General features: G+C 34.4%; 1 protein-coding gene across 2 annotated transcripts; it reads right to left on the bottom strand.

Annotated features, from left to right (window-relative positions):
• Positions 1 to 3,357: 3,357 nt before the first annotated feature.
• Positions 3,358 to 23,214, bottom strand: LOC117402501 (transcription factor AP-2-beta). Of its 2 annotated transcripts, none has more exons than XM_034003712.3 (7): positions 23,031 to 23,214; positions 19,409 to 19,867; positions 15,576 to 15,636; positions 10,767 to 10,986; positions 10,124 to 10,242; positions 8,615 to 8,756; positions 3,358 to 6,086 (listed from the first exon to the last, which is right to left on the bottom strand). In XM_034003712.3, the coding sequence occupies exons 1-7, from the start codon at positions 23,109 to 23,111 to the stop codon at positions 5,786 to 5,788; spliced, it is 1,383 nt and encodes a 460-aa protein (XP_033859603.1). In that variant the 5' UTR covers positions 23,112 to 23,214; the 3' UTR covers positions 3,358 to 5,785. The 2 variants fall into 2 exon arrangements, with proteins under 2 accessions (XP_033859603.1, XP_033859604.1); XM_034003713.3 differs by lacking the exon at positions 23,031 to 23,214 and adding an exon at positions 20,599 to 20,972.
• Positions 23,215 to 23,227: the final 13 nt, after the last annotated feature.

Below are 23,227 nucleotides of genomic sequence, written 5' to 3'. Positions count from 1 at the left end.
TACCATGAATAGTTTTCATGTATAGATATGAAATGACAGATTTACTTTTCAAATATTCTTATTTTGGAACATAATCCCTGTTGGCTAAAGTCTATCCTCACAGCAATACATAAAAGCGGAAGAAAGAAAGACACAAAGTGCTTTTCCTTTCATAATATGAATAATGTTTTGTCAAGGCAGCGTCATGGTTTTCAGTTCAAACATGTTTTGCCTCTTTATTATTCATAGACCTCTTTCTCAGTTAGTGATGTTGAATAAAAAACAGCCCAGGATCAAATAGGCCAATTCTCCACGCCTGACACCAACTGCTACTGTTTGTTGGGCTCTGCCAAGCGTTACCTCTGATAATGAGTGGGATTTGTTAAACAGTAAATTAATGAATAATGAAATATCCAGGTTGATCAGTTAGGGAGCACGCTTGCCTTGCCCATGGCTAAACGCCCGGGGCAGGAATTACTTTCAAACGGCACTTGGCTGTCTGCTGGGCTGGATAACCATTTTACAGCCAAATTGCTTGACAGAATGCAAAGGGAGTCTGTTCTTAAACTGGGAGCCATGAAGGACAAACTATTTAATAAGAGAGAATGTTCATTCTTTAGTGCTCAAAAGATTCAAATTAAACGAACCTCGTCGAACCAACCGTTTCACACGTAGTTATAGCTTTGAAATACTTCATTCACGAATGACTTTTGTTGGAGACATTCTGTTTAGATTTTTTGTTTAAAAAAAGAAATAAAAATGATATTAACCTGATTCATAGATGTACACTATAAATAATTACAAATAACGGTACGCAACAGATTTTACGCTTCTACAGGACTACTGTGATGTTTATTTTTGTAACACAATTACATTTTTTTTTGTGCGGCTCAAGTATATTTGCAAACAAATAAAATAAACAAAGAGGCGTGTAAAACCGTTCCCATACAATTGGGTTTATTTCTTAATTATTTGAATTATAAGGCGTATGCTATGTGTTATATATATATATATATATATATATATATATATATATATATATATATATATATATATATATATATATATATATCCTTTTCTTTTTTTAATATATATTTTTGTTTGTTTGTTTCGTTACGCTCAGTTGTACTTAAATCGAAGGGAAGCAAACACGATGCACCATAATTATCCATACAATATTTAAACATTAAATATTTATTTATTAGCAGACGCCCTTATACAGGGCGACTTACAAGTGTTATAAGATATCACATTATTTTTATATACAAGTGGGTTTTTACTGGAGCAGTCTAGGTAAAGTACCTTGCTCAAGGGTACAACAGTAGCAGCGTCCCCCACCTGGGATTGAACCCAAGAGTCCAGAGCCCTAACCACTACTCCACACTGCTGCCCGCATAGCTTGCCCACATATCCTGTTAAATTTGTTTACATTACATAACATAGTTTTGATGGAAACTTAGATGGATAGGCCACTATGATTTATTTATTAATGTGTTTATTTTTAAAATGGGCTATAGCCTACACTAGCCGGGCATCCATTAGGGCCTAAGCATAACAATGTATACTAAGACTAATACTAATACGACTACTACTACTACTACTACTACTACTACTACTACTAATAATAATAATAATAATAATAATAATAATAATAATAATAATAATAATAATAATAATAATAATAATAACAACAACAACAACAGCAACAACAACCACAACCACAACCAGTTATAGCTCTTGTAACCTTGGAAAAAATTAAAATATTAAATATTAGGAAAGTCGAAAGATTACTTAAGAGAGCTTTGATAACAATAACATTTGGTCGAATTCGTCTACACATCTTCGTTCCCGAAAAAAGAAGACAATTGTACTGTTTTTTGTTTCGTTATATGAATCCGTGTAGGCCTGTTTTATCCTATTGGGTTAGCTCATGCATATTTAAATAGGCCTATATTATCCTTCTGAAAAGAACTCTGTTTGTCAGAACATATTCCAGATATCTGAAAATCTCTCACAAAGACGTGTCATTATCAGAATGTATGGCATCAGCTGTTAGCAACGTGTCTTCTTTTGGCTTTAACCGAATACTGCGGGACATTTATCCTAGGCACAGTCAATTAACCCAAGTTCTCGAATACTCTAAATATTTTAAACCGTTTAAATCTGGGATGAAAGGGTCTTGCATAGATCTTTCCTGCCTAAACTGATCACACAACGCAGAAAGCAAAGTCGGTTTAAATACCATACATTTTGACGTGTTCTGGCAAGATGAAGTTAGCAACTAAGTCCGCCTTTATATTATATAGGATTCTGTAATCGTATTCACTCCGTTTTACAAACCATTGTCTGCTCGAGAGAAGATGTCGATTACGATCAATGTATTAATTAAAATAAATGCAACATGCTGACCGGTACTGTTTAGCATTACATGGTTAAAGTCGTATATTTACTATACTTGCAACCTTAAAAGAGGATTTCGTCTTTGTAATAGATCATCATGTCAGTGATTTCTTAAAATAAGGTGACACCACATTCGAAAAAGGAGAATAAAATACAACAAAACACAAAGTTTATTGTTTATATAAATGAGATCATCACTGGACAAGAACCGATTTCTACCCATCACCATAACAAATGGTCTCTAGAACAGAAAAACAAATCATATAAGATGCTATCTAAAGTCAAGCTTTTTCACCCACTCACAGAGGTATACTCACAGATAAATAACCCAAGCTACTTGCTCACCATATTTACAAATTCCCATTAAATTAAGCATAAATAAATATATACAGACATGAACACTAACACCCCCCCCCCCCCTCCCTCCCTCCATCCCCTCCCTCCCCTCCCCTCCCCTCCCCTCCCCTCCACTCCCTAAAGTTATTCCCATTGTAGATTGGAATAGACAGATATTGATTATCACTATAGGTCACGAAATTGATCAATATATTCTGCCATGTTGTGAAGGGATTAGTAATTAAACAAAAAAAGTGTACAGTTTGCAGTTGTTTAAATAATATTACATTTCCTTCCAAAATATGTAAACAAATCAGGTAGAAACATGTAACATTTTTGCATTTCTGGATGGGCAATCTGAGTACAACAGTTGATTATCGATGACTATGTCTGTATGTTTCCAGGTATAAATGTTCCAATGGGCACTGAGTATTAGGCTATTAAAAAAAAATCTAGCCTACATGAGAAAAGTGTATGATCAGACAAGAATACATTCTACTCATAAACAACAAGTTGGTAAAACATTTTCTTTCAACATGACAGGAATTATTAAAAAAAAAAAATACTACAAATAATAATAATAATCTAGAAACTTAGCATTGGCAAACAACATGACTTTGGCACAAACAGATCAGGTTAACCTCATTTTGACAGATACCTTTATCTTTTAAACCCAATTGCAAATAACACATAACACCCTGTTTATGAGACATTAGACTTGTCTGTCAATATTTTACACAAGGGTATATAAATTATATTTGGAAACTATAGCCCCGGTTCTCCATTAGCAATTCAATGTATTTACATTGCTTGCTGAAACCCCCACCCACTAACCTGGGCTATATAGATTTGGTGAAACACTTGAAAGGATGATTGCCACCAATTTCTATCAGATCAAACACTGCACTAATCTTATGATACTTAAATGGATTATAGTTCATCTGTATAATTATGTTTGGAGGAAGAGTCACGAGCATTACACGATTATTCTTATGTATAATTTATTCGGTTAGGTGCATAAATTCTTCTTTCAGAAAAAGGAAATTTGCTAGCCCAGTCATACACCTATGTGTAGTGACAGAGGGAATGCCAGCTGAAGTTTTGTTTCGATTTGATTCCACAGTAATTTACCTAATCTTTTAATTATATATTTGAGTGAAGAAAGGGTAAGTGCCAACTTTTAAAAAGCAATTTAACGTGCATAGACAAGAATGACCATAAAAATCATAACTGAAAATGTCAGTTTAAAAATGTATGATAGCACGAGATGTTTATAAGTTTATCTGCTAGGGCACAAAATAACAAATCTACACCTGAAGCCTTTTGTTTATGAATCCGTCCAACTAAGTTTCTGACACTACAGGGAATTAATCAAAACTCCCATTGCGTAGCAGTTTGAGCCATTCACAGTTTTCCTGTAAACCGTATTTGTAATGACCTTAACAAAGGGCATGTTGGAATGACTCCAAATGACATTCAGTGGGAGTCCTAAATTCTAATATGAACTTCAGTGTTTTTAAAGTATTATATAATTTTAAATAGTTAATAACATTTTGTTGACAAAAAGAATAAACAAATGTACTTGGATTAAACAGTACCTTTTCCCAGATTAAAGATGGTTAATCTTACATAGGTCTAATCTGATTTAGGTGGACAACTTGGAGAGCTATGATAAACCTAACATATAATTTATGTTGCTTAATGGTCTGTGTTAAATCTAAATATCTACTAGGCCTTTATTGTACATTTTTATATGAATGCATTCTATTGAAACCATACAGGGATGGATGAGGTCTGTCAAGTTCTACTCAACAGATGAAAACCTCAAATGGGACTTATTATTATTATTATTATTATTATTATTATTATTATTATTATTATTATTATTATTGTTGTTGTTGTTGTTGTTGTTGTTGTTGTTGTTGTTGTTGTTGTTGTAGTTATTATTAATATTATTGTACACTTTTTTAAATATTATAATATAGGCTTACGTGAATATGGTTGTTGATATAGACGACAATGGAATGTAATCTATTCATGGAAGGTCTCTTAACCACTAACACTGTACACAAGTATGCCAAAATATATGGAGCCTTTCATTATCAGTTATCCACAAAATTATTTTAGGGGGTCATATCAACTGATATCAGGCTGTGACCTATTCTAAAGATGATATCACCAATAAAGGAAAGTCACACGTTTTTTTCCTTTTTTCATGATATCATTAAAATAAAAACAAAAGGTGCCATAGCGTAATCAGTCGATGATGAATTCAAGCAAGTTTACATTAAATATATAATATTTTCTTCGATATCACAAAGTGTACGCTCTATTTACTTTACAAAGCTGTTTTAATCAAGTGCTGTCTCATCCCAAAATTTGAATAATCAGGACCATTTTTGTTATGGGTATCTCAGTTGTTGTTTTTTTTAATTTTTGGCCAACTGTACTGTAGGTTAAGTATCAGATAAAATGCCATGATATCACCAGTACAATGTTGATTTCAGGAGAACGCACACATACATTCAGCACAGTACTGATACCTGAATTAAATGTACCCTTGTTTGTCCAAGGCAATTAATTAAACAAAAAAGGTGAAAAACCATTATGTGGCAATGGACAGTGTTGTACCCCTTTGAAATCTGTGCCCCACAAATTCAAAGAAAATATAGTCTTGAACAGGTGAGACATCCATAGGCTATATGGCTCGAGGGAAAGAACAATAGGATACATCAGGAACGTAGCACATGTCAAAGGTCGAGGGGAAAAATCTTCAGCACGGTGTAAAATCAAAACTGCAAGAAGAATGGGTGAAATGAATCCCAGGAATACAAAAGAATAGATATTTATATATTGGCAAAGTCACAATGTGGAGTGTTTGACTCATCAGCTAAACGTCTTTCTAAAAATATAAGGTGAAAAAGAAATCCTTTGCTACCGATGTTGACCCACGGTGTCGTTCTCTAGTGTGCCTGTTTCTTCTTCCTTTTTTCTTCCTCCTTGAAATTGTTCCATTTCCAAGTATTTGCAATATTTTAAAGCTAGAATATAAATGATTTGGATTTTTCTTTTATTTCCTGTGTTTATCTTCTTTATCTCCAGACTTGGAGCCAGGTCCTTCCCCTGATGTGTGCCTGTTTGAGGTGTTGTTGTTTAAAAACATCTTGTCCAGTCCTTTCAGGGCCTCCGTCAGGTAGTTTTGGAGGGCAGTGAGGGCAGCACAGATGGCAGGAGACCCGAAGCCATGAGTGATGAGGCTAAAATGAGATAAACAGCTTTGGATGCCCGGTTCCAAAATGGGGCTTGGTCTGCTGTTGCCCAAGGGCGTCCTGTCCTGAGCCAGGAGGTCTGTAAATTCCTTACAAAGTTGCCTGGGGAGGAAGAAAATGAAAATAATTACTGTCAGATAACACAAATCAGATGTGCAGAACTATAAAACTGGTTGAACTGGTTGAAAGAATCAATGCTAAAAACATACTCCACATAAAAAAAATGTTTCTGTTACATTGCAACAATGCTGAAACAGTTTCTGGTGGTATTTTCAAGGACTAATTTATGTGTTTGTTTTATTTACCACATTTCTGTTTACCACTATACTCACAGAAACCTTTACCTTAACATGTAATGTATTTTTCAGTTTCTGATGTTTGCCTCTACCCTATATAAGATCTACCTTTGTATCAAGTTTCACAAACATCAAACTACAATGTACAAAACCCATCTGTTTCCACTTATCATTCATTTTATCCTTCTAATGCAAACCCAATATTCATGTTTCTTCATTTCTGGAGTTGTTTTGAATGAATTCTATTTCATGTCTTGCTTTGTTAATATATGAGCAAAATCTTCATTACAAAAAAATGTAGTTTCATTTAAAAATCACAATTACTCATACATAAGTATAGTACCTGTTTGCAGGTACAGTATATTGAATGTTTTCTGGTTTGTGGGTTTTATTAGACAAGAGGGGTTAACGGTTTTATGGGGAAATGGAAAGATACCTGCAAACATGTGTTGTAATCATCATCATAGTGCAATAAGGGGAAGCTTTGATATTGGAATAATAGGTTAATGGCTGTACCATATAACCTTAAAATATCAATAAGTGCAATCAAATCCATATTATGTCTAGAAAACATCCAGGCAAAATTAAGCAAATGCTTTCTAAGCCATCTATATTTTTTTGCAAATTAATTTGTCAGTAGTAGAATTTGCACTTTGGGGCTTTACAGCTATGTTGAAAATTGTACCAGTGCCACAAAATATTGAGGTGCAGTGGCTATTGACCTTACACAGGATACTTACATACCTACACTCATGTCTTGGCCTTATACAGAACACTAAACAACATGAGGTTCTATAGAATGAGGTATAAAACCAAAGCGTTCTAAATCACACAATTTATGGGGTTAAAATATTAGATAATATAATCCATAATTATCTCTACTGATTATATGTTTTAAGTAAGCTCTAAGAGGGAATATTCCATTCATAATTAAGTATGCTCCTTAAAAAAACGCAGTCAGTTATCAGAATAACACAGTAAAATATATTGTGTATTGTGTAACCAATTTTAGGTGTATGTCTGTGCTAAATATTTAGGACTAAATATTTGTGCTCTGCACGTCTGAAAGTAAAGCTGCCACACGTGTTCTAGCCTTATTTCTACATAGAGCTTAGGTAAAATCTTCATAACCATAAGGTTTTTTTTTTGTTTGTTTGTTTTTTGTGATGCCTGATATCCCATACTACTACGACGACTGCGACTATGAAGAAGAAGAAGAAGAAGAAGAAGAAGAAGAAGAAGAAGAAGAAGAAGAAGAAGAAGAAGAAGAAGAAGAAGAAGATACTTTAAAGCTAGCACCGTTTGTGATTTTACCCAACTATTCAACCCTCCAGATATCACTTGCAATTAAATTGTACACAATCTTTATAGGACCAAAGTGCGAAGCCATCTGGGTGTCAATGCTACACTTGATGATGAAACTATAGTCAACCCCCTATTCAGAACACGAAACAGACTATTTATTTATTTATTTATTTATTTATGTGCAATAATAATCTGCTAGTAATCTTGTGACTGATGTTAGGTTTCCGTCTTTACTGTAACAAGAGTTGGAACCGATCTGAAATCAGCCATTTGTTTCCATCGTAAGCAAAGTCACATAGGTCACCCAAACGCGCCGCCTTAGTTTGATATCGGACATGTGAATAAGGAGGTGACATCGAGTTATACAGACAGGTTTCATGGAGCAGACGGGAACGTAACGGGAACATAACGGGAACATAACGGGGACGTAAAGGTATACTTGGAACCTATATTGCGGGACTCAGCTCATCTAACGTTGAAAGCATGTCTACAATCAAATGCCCTGCATGGCAATAACAATAAATAAAAAACCTGAATCTAATAAATAGACATACAAAGCACTAGCTATTCAAAACGATTGGGGGGGGGGGGGGGGTTGTGGTTATGCACGGTGCACAATCCACAGTAAATCCTAAAACGTATCAAATTGATTGTATGTAGAATTACTTTCTAACATTCATATCATTAAAAGAAACACTGGGTTCTGTTGTTATGTTCAATTCAGTGCGTAACGCCACGACTTGACACAAATTCTCCACTGTACTTGGTGACAGCTGATCGACAAATGAATTGTTTAAGTGACACTTAAAATGTGTTGACAGCAATCTAATTATAATTGGTTTGATTTCAAATGTTATTTCGTATTAAGCTGTTTGATATGTATACAATTAAATGGTGTAATATATATATAGGTTAAATAACAGTGCAATCTATATCTAAAAGTGTGTGGTCCTTTCGTATCTAGTTCACACGGTTTCACTGCACTGCATATTATAAACGTTGACAAAAAGTAAAGTGCATGCTACTCACTTTGTTGCCAGGATCATGTTTTTCCGTGAATGCAGCTCATTGGGATCTGTGTGTTGTCTATTTAGGTATTCCGATACAGCTTTAGCTGGAAATTCAGTTTCACACATATAGCCAAAATCCCTGGCTAAGTGCACCGCTTCCCCTGGAAATAAAATTAATCACATTTAGAAGATATTTCTTACAAATTAAATTATGATTTGTAGTAGTCGTAGTAGTGCGTGTTTTGTACTTATAATAATAATAAGACTAATAAGAATACGACTAATAAGAAGAATAAGAATAATCACTAGGGATGAAAAGAGCATCATTAATATAACACTGCCTTTTAAATGGTTCTGGGTATAAAAATCGCATGGAAATCAAATGATGTACAAATAGAGTGATACAGTGGCACTGCATAAAGCGAGGCCTTTATTATTCACTTTCTTCCAGTGTTGCATTTCAAACGTTCTTAACATACATTTCAAAGGTCCCACTTTTTTTCCCAGGAGAGCTATACAGTTTAGAAATGCAAAATGTATGCAGGTCTTTCTAGCCTTTAGACGCGTCCTTTATAACTGCAGGCTTGCCATTGGGAAATGCTAACTATGAAAGAAAGATGGAGTATGACATGCATTTTTATAAATGTAAATGGATTTAATAAGTTCTGTCCCAGTATTACATTAAATAAATACAAAATAAATAAAAGAAAATAGTTGACTGCTTGAGTTTTTATAGGAATTACATCCATATACTCATTATATATATATATATATATATATATATATATATATATATATATATATATATATATATATATATATATATATAAATCACGACAATAACTAGTATAATGATGATTGTCATTCCTCCAGTAAGCATGGTTTTAGGTTTCTACCCTCCAGAGTTTCTTGTCATCAGACTCCCACTGATGTATTTTTAAACACAGAAATAAGACACAGTAGCTATAGAAAGTCAAGCTCTAGGGGGATTCCAGTAGATTATATGTTGGTCCCTTCGGAATAAAAAAAAAACCGGAATGCTCAGCCTGAGGGACCCTGGAATATTTATAGCAGCACAAATAGCTGCATTTAATGAAAATAATTGGAACCACAGACCCTCTATTTATTATTATTATTATTATTATTATTATTATTATTATTATTAATAATAATAATAATAATAATAATAATAATAATAATAATAATAATAATAATAATAATAATAATAATAATGTAACAGTGTACTTCCAAGATATGCATTCACAACTGTAGCAAGTAATTGTTAAAAAAAAAAAAAAACTAAAGCTGAAAATTACAGCAGTGGTTCCTGAGCATAGTTTTTTTCTTCTTTAACAGTAAAAATAAATAAATAAAATTAAAAAAAATTAAAAGGTACGATGTTACCTTCTGCAATTTCTTCATAGGGATATATATATATATATATATATATATATATATATATATATATATATATATATATATATATATAATGCGGTCGTCAACTTTTTCCCTTAAATGCTCTGCTTACCTTCGACTAGTGAGGTTAGTAGCGTGACATTTGCAGCTTTGCGCCTGCCTGCGGGTAAATTCAAACCGATTTTTTCTAGCTTTTCTCTCAATGATCTCCCACCGTTTTTCGATTTTGCTCTAAACAGAAGAAAAATAAAAGAAATGAATCAGTAGGCCGAGTAGATTATAAATACCATACAAACTGATAGCACAAGAAATTGGCCATCTCAGAACTGTTAGATATATATATATGTGTGTGTGTGTGTGTGTGTGTGTGTGTGTGTGTGTGTGTGTGTGTGTGTGTGTGTGTGTGTGTGTGTGTGTGTGTGTGTGTGTGTGCGCGCGTGTGTGTGGCGCATATGCTATATTCACAACGCATTTAACACCCTTGCTAAGTTTAGAGCATTTTGTTTTAATAAAACACAATTGCAAATTGCTAATGTTACAGAACTAGCAAGAGACAACATAGGTGTCTGTAGGAAGATCAACCTCCTGTGTTATTTATTTGAAGATTTTCTTTTCATTTTAGAAACCTGTGGTAAATGTTTGGTGAATATGGCCCATACTATATTGTTTCATTAATCCAGCTTTATGAATTGTGTTACCATAACCATTCAATGGTGTGTCTGTCGTTAGATATGTAGATAGTTAGTCCAACATACCTCCTGAGAACGCCACCCAATAAGGATGCATTCAGACATTCTGGAGGGGAGAGTCGTCTCTGAACCTCGCCCACGGTCACTTTGTATTTGGAAGTCGAACTAAGAAGGGACAGGCGACCAGGTACAGAACAAAACACTTCATTTGTGTTGACTCCCATTCCACCAATTAGACCATCCTTGCTCATCATAATAGAGGTGACGCTCTTACTGGGAACTGGAACTGGAAAAAATAAATAAATAAATACTAAGCGACATTTGGTAATAACACAATGTATTTGTATATTTTCAAAAACTATTTCTTGCTATGTGTAATTGCAGATCTGAACGATTATTGCATTTATTGTATTATTATGACTGACCAAACCAGCTTTATCCACTGCATCAATTGAGGTTGAACGTGCGACAGCAATCTGCTAGAGAAATTATTACGACTTCGGACCATGTTTACACTTCTTTCATTCAAAAAAATGTCAATTATTGTATTTTATTAGTACACCACCTATTGTATAACTGTGTTGTGGTTAGCTATTTGCCCTTATGTCTTGTTGATTTAAACACGAGGCAGAGCCGATATATTTTAAATGTCCAGACACTGGTCTCTCATGTTGGCTATATTTGGAAGACATAAGTGATTAAATTTTTTTTTTAAATACTTTAAATTGTTGCATCTAATACAGCTAATGATGTTGCTGTGATACAGCAAATGCATATATAAATGATGAACACTTTGGTATAGACCAGGGGTCTACTACTCAAAACACACAAATAAAAATGAAAGGTAAAGAAAATAATGATTTTGAATGGATTGTTAACGGCATCATATATATTCTCTAAACCATTGTGTATTATTGTTTAATCTTTGTTTAGCAGCCCAAAGTGAACTGCAGATGGGAAAAAAATAACACACAGAATCTGTCACGTCCACATTTTCCAACTGTACGCATGCGCGATTTCGACTGCGTGGATTTCCACTCTGATATATAGGGGAAGCAGGCGTCTGGCGAGTGTGCTTGGAGAGCGCTCTGTGCCGCACAAGGTCTTTGACGTATCAGTGAAGCAGAGTGTTTCTGTATTTTTTAGACGTATAAATGCTCCAGTAAACATAAATACTAGCCTAATCACAATACTCATACTTTGATGGTTTTTGTAATATGTATTACCGCGGCTCCATTTAGCAATAGCGTCTGTTTGAATATGTTTTCGGCGTATGAAATTGATACATTTCTTGCATAAGAAAAACGAAGGAAGAAAACATGAGTCTACAGAAAGTGCAAAGCGACAGAAAGTTATAGAGTCCCTTTGGATTTTTTTTGTGCTGGCTTTAATTTAAAAAAAAAAGGGGTTATCATTGTTAGTTGTTATAGTTTTATCTTGAGGTTAATGCTTTTGATATTGTAAACATTTTAAATGGCACACCTAATTATGCTGAGGTAGGAAGTGAATGGTAGGCCTAACGTGATAAACATTTGTGTGCATCCAAAGACATGTAATTAAGTTTTCAAAAGTGAAGCCTACTGTGTCTGTCTTAAACCAGCAGTTTGTCAGTCCCAGACTGTTGTAAAAAAAATGATATATTAAAAATAATAAATAAATGCGTTAATCGGACTATTGTGCCATTGCTACAGTGGTACCATTCGGACTATTCTGCCATTGCTACAGTGGTACCATTCGGACTATTCTGCCATTGCTACAGTGGTACCATTCGGACTATTCTGCCATTGCTACAGTGGTACCATTCGGACTATTCTGCCATTGCTACAGTGGTACCATTCGGACTATTCTGCCATTGCTACAGTGGTACCATTCGGACTATTCTGCCATTGCTACAGTGGTACCATTCGGTGAGGGAACATTGTAAAGGGTACTTTAGCTGAAACCTCTCGACTGAAGGGGTACAGTTTTAAAAAAAAAAAAGGTTGAAAATTATACATTATAAATTGCTTAAAAATAAATATTAAACCTCATTGCTGAGACATTGGTAAATGAAACGCATAGGCCAACTGGAATTACACCATATCGCGGGTTCAGTTTTGAACTGCACACTTTGATTTTTGAACCATGTCCTATATATTGTAAGGTGGCACGGGTGCGCGAGCGATTGCCTCTGAACGACAACTAACCTAAAACGAACAATAGGTTCACGTGCGTGGTATTTTATTTTTGTTCACTTTGCAATAGCCTACTGCATTAATCAAATAAAATATATATATCACACACAATGCCAGAGACAGTTCAGATATCAGGATTTGGAAGAAAGTTGTTCTGTGTTTGTTAATTGAGTTAATCTGGTTTTTAGACTACATTTATAATGTGTTATTACATTAGGCCTACCTGGCACGTTTAATGTTATTTCTATATTTTAGGTTCTATAATAAAGAATAACTTTCTATTATATGTTTATCATAGGTCTGTGTATATAGGTCGCATCATATTAATGTACCTGCATTCAGAACACAAGTCATAGGATTTAACGCGAGACGTTATACGTTTTACTGTATTGCTACTCAATTAACACGACACGTCCTTGCCATTTCCTATATCCACCGGGCTTGTCAACAGATAAAGAAAGTACCGGTTGGTTTGTTAGTAATGAAAATGCTGTTCCTGCAAAGATGTGTTTGACAGCTTTACAGTGATAGAAATACAAGATCAACCAATGGGCCATACATAGTATAAGACAGCTTGAAACCTTCAGTCCTTTATACCTTTAAAAAAAACCGCATATTTTGCATAGCAACTATAGTAATCGGTACTTTGATTACATACAGCATTATTTGAAAATTATAGAGAACATACTTGACATCTTCCTGTAGCCTAATCAAATCCAGATAACATTGCACATGCTTTGAATACACATAATAAATTCGTTTTTCTACATTGCTCCAAAAAAAAACGTAAAAACAAAACAAACTAACAAAAACCCCATAATAGTGTGGTTGTCTAGGTTGGGTTTTAGACTGCTAATGTAGCGCAACATTCACATTATCGCTTTATTGATTGCTCATTGACCAGCCCCTTCAAATCGTATTAACCACCCTCTGCCAATCTATATTAGCGCAGTTTAAAAAGAGAAAAAAAGCCTTCCATTGTCATCACGTAGGAGTTCAAGCGGTATGTCTTAATGTTAACTCTAATGGGGCAACTTGAAGACAGAGGCCACGGTCCCTGACTATTGTATTAATGGCTCAACGGGGGCTAATACAGAAAATTAGCCTTAAACGAGCTCTGGAGATCTCCACTTGAAAAAGTAATTTATCACGCAGGCTACTTTAACTCGACTCGTTTGCACTCTCTACTGGGACCAACTCATTTCCCCTTAACTAAATTACATTAGAAATGTCAACCAGTCCATACAAACATTAACAAGGTCTTACAGGGCGCAATGATTTCTAATTACACAAGTCTTAAGACGAAAAGTGATGCTATTGAGTGTCAACAAACAATTTCGAGTGTATATTCAGACCCGTAAACACGAGAACGTAGCTATAACATAGCTATAACATTTTTTTACCATTACCATTAAAATGTTTAGTTTGTATATTTTACAAAACTAATTTATCGAAGAGTTTGCTTTATATTAATAGTGTGTTGTGTGTGTGTGTTGGGAGGGGGGGGGGGGGGGGGATTGAATCTATATTAACACCAGTGTAGCCATAAATAATAGCAAACAGCTTGTAATATAAGTCGACTTAATGCTGTAAGATAATTTGACATAATAGCAACAAATAACTAAGGTGCATACAATAACCCTTACATCTACCTATCGGGTTATTTAGCTGATGATTTTCAATAGGCATGTTTTTAATAATAAATATAATGTTATTAACTTAGCACAATGGCAATTGATTTTGTGAATAAAGCCCCTGTCCTCTTAATTATACCGCGCTAAAAGAATACATAAATAAATAAATATTAAACACCATGAAAGTCCCTTTAAATCTACCCCCTCGCAACCATTTCGTTTTTATACAATATTTCGTGTTTTCTTTGCTTGTGTGACATTATAAGCCTTGTATCTCATACGTATCTCATAGCTGATCATTGAGATGACAGTAGCGGTCGAGTTTGCATGGATCAAGGAACTTCTCTTGCACGTAAGGGATCTATGTCGGTTTTCGTTTAATGGCAACAAAACAATAACCATTATTGAATAACAGAGCAACTACAATACATAAGGCGAAACTGAATTCTCGTGGTCAGGGTGAGGCTCAAACAAGAAAGGTTCTGTCTGGAAAAGAATGTCATTTTGGAGTGATCGAGAACCAAAATAAGTTTTTTTTGCATGTACATAAAAGTTTTTAATGATTACAAAATAATTTATTTCAGGTCGTTTCAGACAAAAGCCCTTCCTTTTTTCTTTCTACATAGCTGAAGAAGGACTTTTCTCCGAAACGTCCTGAAACTGGAAGTCGGTGTGAAATGGTTGACTGAAAAAACATCACATTGCTGTAATAGTCTGCGTTATTTATTCTACTATAACAAAAGTACAAGAAACAATACTAATCTATGGGTGTATTATTTAAGCTAGGGTTATAAATCAATACTATTCTGAAAGTCGTCTCAGAATGTGCATTTTCTTTGTTAAAAATATTTGGAGAGGGTGGGGGCTGGGGTCATCGCATTTAAAATATGAGGGGTTAAATCGTCAATGCTATATTAATCTGTGTTTATATGTGGCAGTGGCAATGATGGTGGAGTTTATTTATATGGGGGGGGGGGGGTAATTTACATACAGAACTGTACAATTCTCCAGTAACATGGCAAAAATAGGATACAAAACAAATCGTGATAGCTTGAAAAATACCATACCTTTTTTAATCACTGACTGGTCCAATAGACTCATGCCACTGTTATTGGCGTCTTCAACTGTCTGTGAATATCAAAACAGCAAAGATCAGTCCCATAACTATTTAAATTGACTGGATATTAAAGCGTCCTGTATATAAATCATGTCATTCTGAACTCGAGATCCTGTTATTTCCATTTATATTAACCCAGTCGAGGAGTTTTATCATTTCGAAAATCGACAAGGAAATCAAATCCGCTCAAATTATACAGACTTCTAATAAAAACAAGGTGCACAGTTGCTGGGCTGCGATTCCTTTTTTTTATCACACAAAGCAATGATGTTATACAGACATATCTATTTAAATAAACATGCACATTTATTGACAGAGATATACATCCAAACATGATCTGCCATTGTCAATTTCAAAGCATTTGATTTAGCTGTTTATGAATCTATAACAAAAAAAGTAAAGTAATTTGTAATTTAAACATGCATCCAGTGTATTTAAATGGAATTGTCTTAAGCACTTATTTTTTGGTAGCAATATCTACTATTGCTAGGCTACGTAATGCCCCACAACATATTACATGGCACTAAAACATCCTGTTAATTAATATGTGAGTGAAGTGTGCACACCATTTTAACCTAAATATGGTATGTGTTAATCTGGTTGTGTTATAAAATGAAAAGCCCTACTGCTCTATGTTTTAAGATGCGTGAATCCTCCCCCAGTAAACATAAGAAATACATTGTGAAATGTTTTATGTCAACACATCAGGAAACTGACGGAAACGCAAATTATTTTAAATTACTTTTTAAATAAACGTTGTTTACATAGTAAACATATTGGGTTGGTTGGTTATATCAGACGCTATGCCATGCTGTAATATATATATATATATATATATATATATATATATATATATATATATATATATATATATATATATATATATATATATATTTATATATATATATATATATTTCATTAACAGGAGTTCAGTATAGGCCTACTGTTAAGTGTGTGTGTTTGTGTGTGTGTGTGTGTGTGTGTGTGTGTGTGTGTGTGTGTGTGTGTGTGTGTGTGTGTGTGTGTGTGTTTGTGTGTGTACACATTCATTTCATTTAGAAGAAAATAAAACTTCATACACATAAATCCATTCGTGTAGTAAAGACAAAGAGGGGTGGCCTCTCCCAAGAGAAAGCTTCACTAAAGCATTAACTGGCACGAATTAGAGCAAGGCCCAGATAAACGCACTGCCTCCATCAACAGTGTGATTTTAAAGTGTTGTTGTAGTTAATGAGAACACTCTTGTCTGATTTTCTATATAATTATGACCGCATGCTGTTTTGTGTACAGGATATACACTCAGCATGTTGGCACTTAATAGTCGCAGAGAGGATAGTAAAGATTTAATTACGACTAAACGCGGAAATAAGGAAAACTTACAATTATAGTTCTCTTAGTTAAGGGTGATAAAGGCTTCAAGGTTGTTTAAAAAATAACAATGGTCGTGATCTCTCTCTCTCTCTCTCTCTCTCTCTCTCTCTCTCTCTCTCTCTCTCTCTCTCGCTCTAAAAGGGAAGGCTGAACGTATACAGCTTTCTAAATGATAGAATAAACATTTTCAGGCCAAATTTCATTATCGTTGGGCAAAGATTAAAACAAGGGCAAATGGTATTTTGGTAGGAAACTGTCAAGTGCATTTTGGAACGTCTTTATTTTGAAGCTACACGATTTTTTTGGGGGGGGGTTGTCTCTGAAGACTGTTATCTATTATGGTGTAAAAATGAGACTTTCTTAATTACAATGTTATATATATATATATATATATATATATATATATATATATATATATATATATATATATATACACACACACACACATACAGGACTATTGTCCACGTAGTTGTAAACGAACAAACAAACAAAAAAAGTACAGAAACACCTGGAAACAACAACCACTGTGAAGAAAGTAGAGTCAAAGCGTCCATTCTCAGAAAGAAATGTAACCAATGGCACAGCTGAGATAATCACTACTGCGAATCAACATGGGGCAACAGGCCTAAACTGAATAGGTCTACCAAATTACGATACGTATTATATTTCCAAATAAATAAGAAAATCACTCACGATAAAAACATGATGCAAAAACCTTTCTTTTGGACTGAAATTTTGACAGAATGATTTCCATTACATGAGAGTAGATGTTAAAACTTCATGCTGATTTGAACATGGCTATTATTATTAAATAATAATATTTGAGATTTGGTTATAGGTAACAACTCGTATTTATGAACAATTTCACTAACACGACAGACCTTAAACATCCAATTTACCTTCAAGTTAGATAATAGTTTGTTTTTATATTATTGCGATTTTAGGTGAAGTAACTGTAGAAAACTCATAAGCCTATCGTTAAAACCACATATTTAAGAAACATACATCTTGTATAACAGATTTTAAACATCTTGTCATTACATAGCCTACTTCACAATGTTTATTTTCGCAACACTTTTTAAAGTACGTTCTAAAATGTCAATAACCACCAATGTGTGTTTAAATCTATTGTGTAAGGCTGTATCTAATTCCTAAACATTTTCATTACAGCTTCGAGACTGTGCTTTCTATATATAAGCATCTTGATTATTTCCTAATCTAAACTTCAGAGTTCCTTAATTTATAACATATTACAAGAAACACAAACGTCTCAATCGGTCTATACCAAACTGTAACAGGTTATTATTTATTTGTTTATTTATTTAAAATGTGGGACTATTTTATTTAGTACATAGTCCTTTACCTAAATTAAATTAAATTAAATATGTTAGTGGTGTACGTGTTACATATAGTATAAGCAATTTTACTATATTTAATAATGACAATTTGCCTTTATTCTATTAGGCCTAATGTTAGTTCACTTATATATAATTATATTTTTGTAATTATATTATATATAATATATAATATAGAAGAATTATATATTTTTATATTTTTATATATAAATAGATATTTTAAAGCTTCCTTATAACGTGCTACTTATTGGCATTTCTGAGAGCCTTTTCTTTTGAATACGGCCCTGTACATTATGCAATATTTTAAAGTTCATACGCAAACCCGTTATAAACAACATATAGGTTCAGATTTTAAAGTCCAGTGTCCAGTGGATACCGTTGATACAGCAGTTATGCACAAATAAACGGTCTTCCTTTTTTACTCCTTAACCAGGTACAAGCCATAATCCAAAACAAATTATTATTATTATTATTATTATTATTATTATTATTATTATTATTATTAATATTAATAATAAGGTTGTTGTTGTGCTAGTCGTTGTAGTAGTAATTGTAGTCGTAGTAGTATGATACCGGCAAGTAAAAACACATTGTATTTGATAGTAGGCTATTGCGTGAAGGTTTCAGTATACTATGCAAAATAAATAATTTTTGCTACATTTATGGGGGGGGGGGGGGGGTTGTATTAATTTTTTATGGTCCAATTATATATAGAATATCGTTTTGAAAGTGATTCGTGATGTATCTTGCAGCATATTGCATGTATATTCCTTTTACAGCGCTACATAAAGTAGCAGCAAATTATATATATATATATATATATATATATATATATATAGAGAGAGAGAGAGAGAGAGAGAGAGAGAGAGAGAGAGAGAGAGAGAGAGTACATATTAAGATTTTAAGATATTCCTCTTCAAAATATATACAAATATAACTATACAGGCCTATGGTACTTCTTCTTCTACATCATCATCATCATAATAATAATAATAATAATAATAATAATAATAATTTTTAACCATTAAGGGTTAATGGAATATTACATTACACTCACCTGGATGTCTTCCATTCCAGCATGCCCAATGCCGTGCAGGGACAGGCTGTCCCCCATGCCGGAATCAAGCCCGTGGTGTGCGGAATGAAGAAGAACATCTGGGCGCCTGACTGAGGGATAGTCCCGTCTAGGGTCCAGTCCAGAGAGCTGGGACAAGGAAGCCCGGGCCTGGGGCAGCAAAGACCCGGCTTCTGATCCAACTTCTTGTCGCTGTCTCTGCCCCCAGGGGTGTTGTTGCGGTTGATGCAGAGGGTTCAGGGAGTAGGGATCGTTGACATGGGAGTAAGGATCCTGGCTCTGGTGGTACGGGAGAGGTTGGTAAGGAGGAGGAAAGTAAGGTGGCTGGAAATCCGAGGATGGGGTATGGGAGAGCGGGGGAGCGCTGGAGTAAGGTCCCTGAGACACTGAGCCCAGCTGGGACAGTCTGGAACTGTGGCTTGGGACGCCATCGTGTCGGTCCTGGAAATAGAAAATATGTTGATATGTTAATACTAGGCAGTATCAAAAGCACTTCACACACGTTCTTCAATGGTATTAAAAAAACGTTGCAAAATAAAGGATAGATAGACTAAATGTACAATTATAATCGACATACTGATGTATAGGCTACCGTCCTGAAAATATCGCAGTAAAATGTCAAAACAATTCAAAACATGTCATAAATATAAAGCATATATTATATATTATTCCAGGCCATTGTTGTTCTGAAACTGCCAAACATATGTCAAGCATTTGTTAAAAAGCACATTAATTTCACATAAATGTTGTTAAGGTCCAAATTAAAATAAATACATAAATATAGAATATATTTCATTATAATCGTTAAGAATAAGAGACAAATCTGAACGGTATTGCGAAAATAAAATATCAAACTGTGTAATTGAGAAGAAGTGCTGCTCTGTGTACGAGGTTATTCATGGGAAATGTACCTAACAATCGACACTGAGGTTGGAATGTCAAGTAAACGGTATAATATATTTAGCCTAAATTGCAGTCCAAATTGCCCACAGCAATGGTTGCAAAAAACGGGTTTTTTTGTTTTGTTTTTTGCCCACTGACGTGTCCACCGCCAACCGATTAGATAACAATGCAAAGAGGGAAAGAAACACCCGACAATGATTATACTAAATTATAAACCCAAAGGCGTTGAAGGAGAAAATTGAATTCTGTAAAACACTGATCCAACTCACCATGGCTGAATACGTATGGACTAACATCTGGAAGAATGTCTATTCACAGCAAAAACAAATAACTATGAAAATATCAAAAGAGACTTGAAGGTACAAAGAACAAATCTAGAGGTATTCCCAGGACTATTTATTAACAATTGCCCCAAAACGACTGGAAATGTTTTTGTTTTTTTCAGAGCTCCTGTTGCAATCCTCTTCAACCCAAGGCAAGACTCAGACTGTTCTTATGCCCCTTCCCTCTGCCTCTCTACACCACCTCGTAATACTTGTTATTCATGATTATTAATATTACAGGAATACTTAAAGGGAGAATGGAGGACAAATGGAGCGTGAAGCTGCAGTCAGCTCTGGCGCTCCTCTGCTGTTGTAAATGACGTTCATTCAGCTGAGAGTTCTAGATGTAATCAGACAAGGGGGTTGGCAAAGTGAGACGATCGGCAAAAGTTTAGCAAGTAAGAGTCAACAGGGCAGCTAAAGCAATACATACTACTCTCAAAGACCTTTACACAGTATACACTGGTCAGCACAATTCTTTGCGACACTAAATGGAGATGTGTTCAACCACTATATACTGTTGTAATTTACCATCGAAAAAAATGGAGTGTGAGCTGTATTTCTTGCAAAGAACATTTCCGTTGAAAACAAACCTATCTTACCCTCAGTGTTTGTTGAGGTAGCCTATACATTCATAATCTACTCGATTAAACGCATTGATGACAATACATCTTAGCATATTTCTTTTAACTAATGTAGAAATGGCTCCGAGGGGGAGCGGGGGCAGTTTGGATTTATGTATTTATTTATTTATTTATTTCTTCTAATGTTTAGTAAACCAGCTGCACTGACTTGACCAGTCCTTCTGTTAGGGTTCAACCGTTTGCGGCCAATGATAATAATAATAATAATAATAATAATAATAATAATAATAATAATAATAATAATAATAATAATAATAGGGTTTGGTATAAGTTATTGTGTGTGTGTGTGTGTGTGTGTGTGTGTGTGTGTGTGTGTGTGTGTTTGTGTAATGTGTATGCTAATACATATAGGGCGTATGTGTAGTACAACAACAACTAATAATAAGAAAGAAAGAAAGAAAGAAAGAAAGAAAGAAAGAAAGAAAGAAAGAAAGAAAGAAAGAAAGAGTTTGGCATGGGTCATATAACATCTTATAAGCATAGCAATGGGGTTTTGATGCTTTGCAGTATGTACTGGATTTTGCCAGCTTGAAGTTGATAATTAGCCTGACGAAGGCTGTGAGAGCTGAGACATGTGTGGTTAACTGGAGAGCGGCTACCCGCCGGGCTGATCTAAAGAGCTCATAAAGACGCACATTGACTGTTTACACTCCCACATAAGTCCGTTTCTAAAGTCTTTGTGTATTTCATCCCATTCACTTAAATCTGCAAAATACCCCAAATGGTACAATCTCACACAGCCTAAGCGCGTGACGTTTTCTTCTGTCACACTTTTCGTGTCAATTACAAATCCTAAATAATACTATATAGAGAGCATTTTATTATTATTATTATTATTTTATTATTGCCTTTGGACAATTTACACATATTTCGCTAACCCCTCCTTTAAAGAAAAGTACCAAACGAACATTTTAATTTGACTACATTAAAACTGTGCGGCTGTGTTTGTGTGCAGTGAGCTGCAGTTTTTAAACATTAACTGACTTCCAGTATTACTCAGCTTAAGAGACTGACCTCTGGTCATTCAGGTCTTAAATGTTCTCCACTCAACCGTACGAAGCTAACCAGATCAAAACCTCCTATGATTTCAAAATACCAATAAAAGTACTCCAGTAATAACCAAATGCTATAGCAACTATATGTCAAGAGCAACAATTACAACAATACTAATACGAATATTACTACTACGACTACTACTACTAATATACATATACATATACATATACATATACATACACATATTAGCCACATAAATATAAATAAGTATTCTTATAACTGTGATGTATGTTTGCGCTCAGTTGACAATACAGAAAACAAAAGCACACACCTTTTGCTCGCTCTATTGCAAGGGCTTTTATTTACGAATATTTGCAAATATTTATGGGTCATTTATTTGTTATGCTAGGCTGCTTCTACAAAGTTGTAATTTACTTTCTTTCTGTAGCCTATATACCTCACTTATTCATCATTGTTTTTATCCATTTCCAAAAAGTAAAGGGAAACTAGTGAGATATCCCCATCTCCCCTTCCCACCACCACCACCATCAACACCACCACAAAAACGCATACCATCCCATCATGAACATTACATATAAGCATGTTTGTTACATTTTTGACAAGTATTGCTATTCATTCAATTATTCTGCTAACAACCAAGCCAACCCTACAAATGCACAAATAGCTGTATTCAGAAGTTAATTAAAACAAAACTTGTTTAGTGAAAAAAAGCCTTACCTCATATATATCTTCATATTTAACATTTTCTACTAGTTTCCAAAGCATGTTTGCAGACTGATCTCTGTGAAATGAGTGCATTCATGTGAAGAGCTGATGTCTGGATTCTCGCTACCTTTCTCTCTCTTCTTCTCGCCCTCTCTTTCTCTCTCTCTCTCTCTCACACACACATACTCACTCTCTCTCCCTCTCTCTCT

Source organism: Acipenser ruthenus, chromosome 5, assembly GCF_902713425.1.
Source record: "Acipenser ruthenus chromosome 5, fAciRut3.2 maternal haplotype, whole genome shotgun sequence".
NCBI classification, from domain to species: Eukaryota; Metazoa; Chordata; class Actinopteri; order Acipenseriformes; family Acipenseridae; genus Acipenser; species Acipenser ruthenus.
Note: the sequence above shows the minus strand (reverse complement) of the source record. Positions and strands in the feature narration are given on the sequence as shown.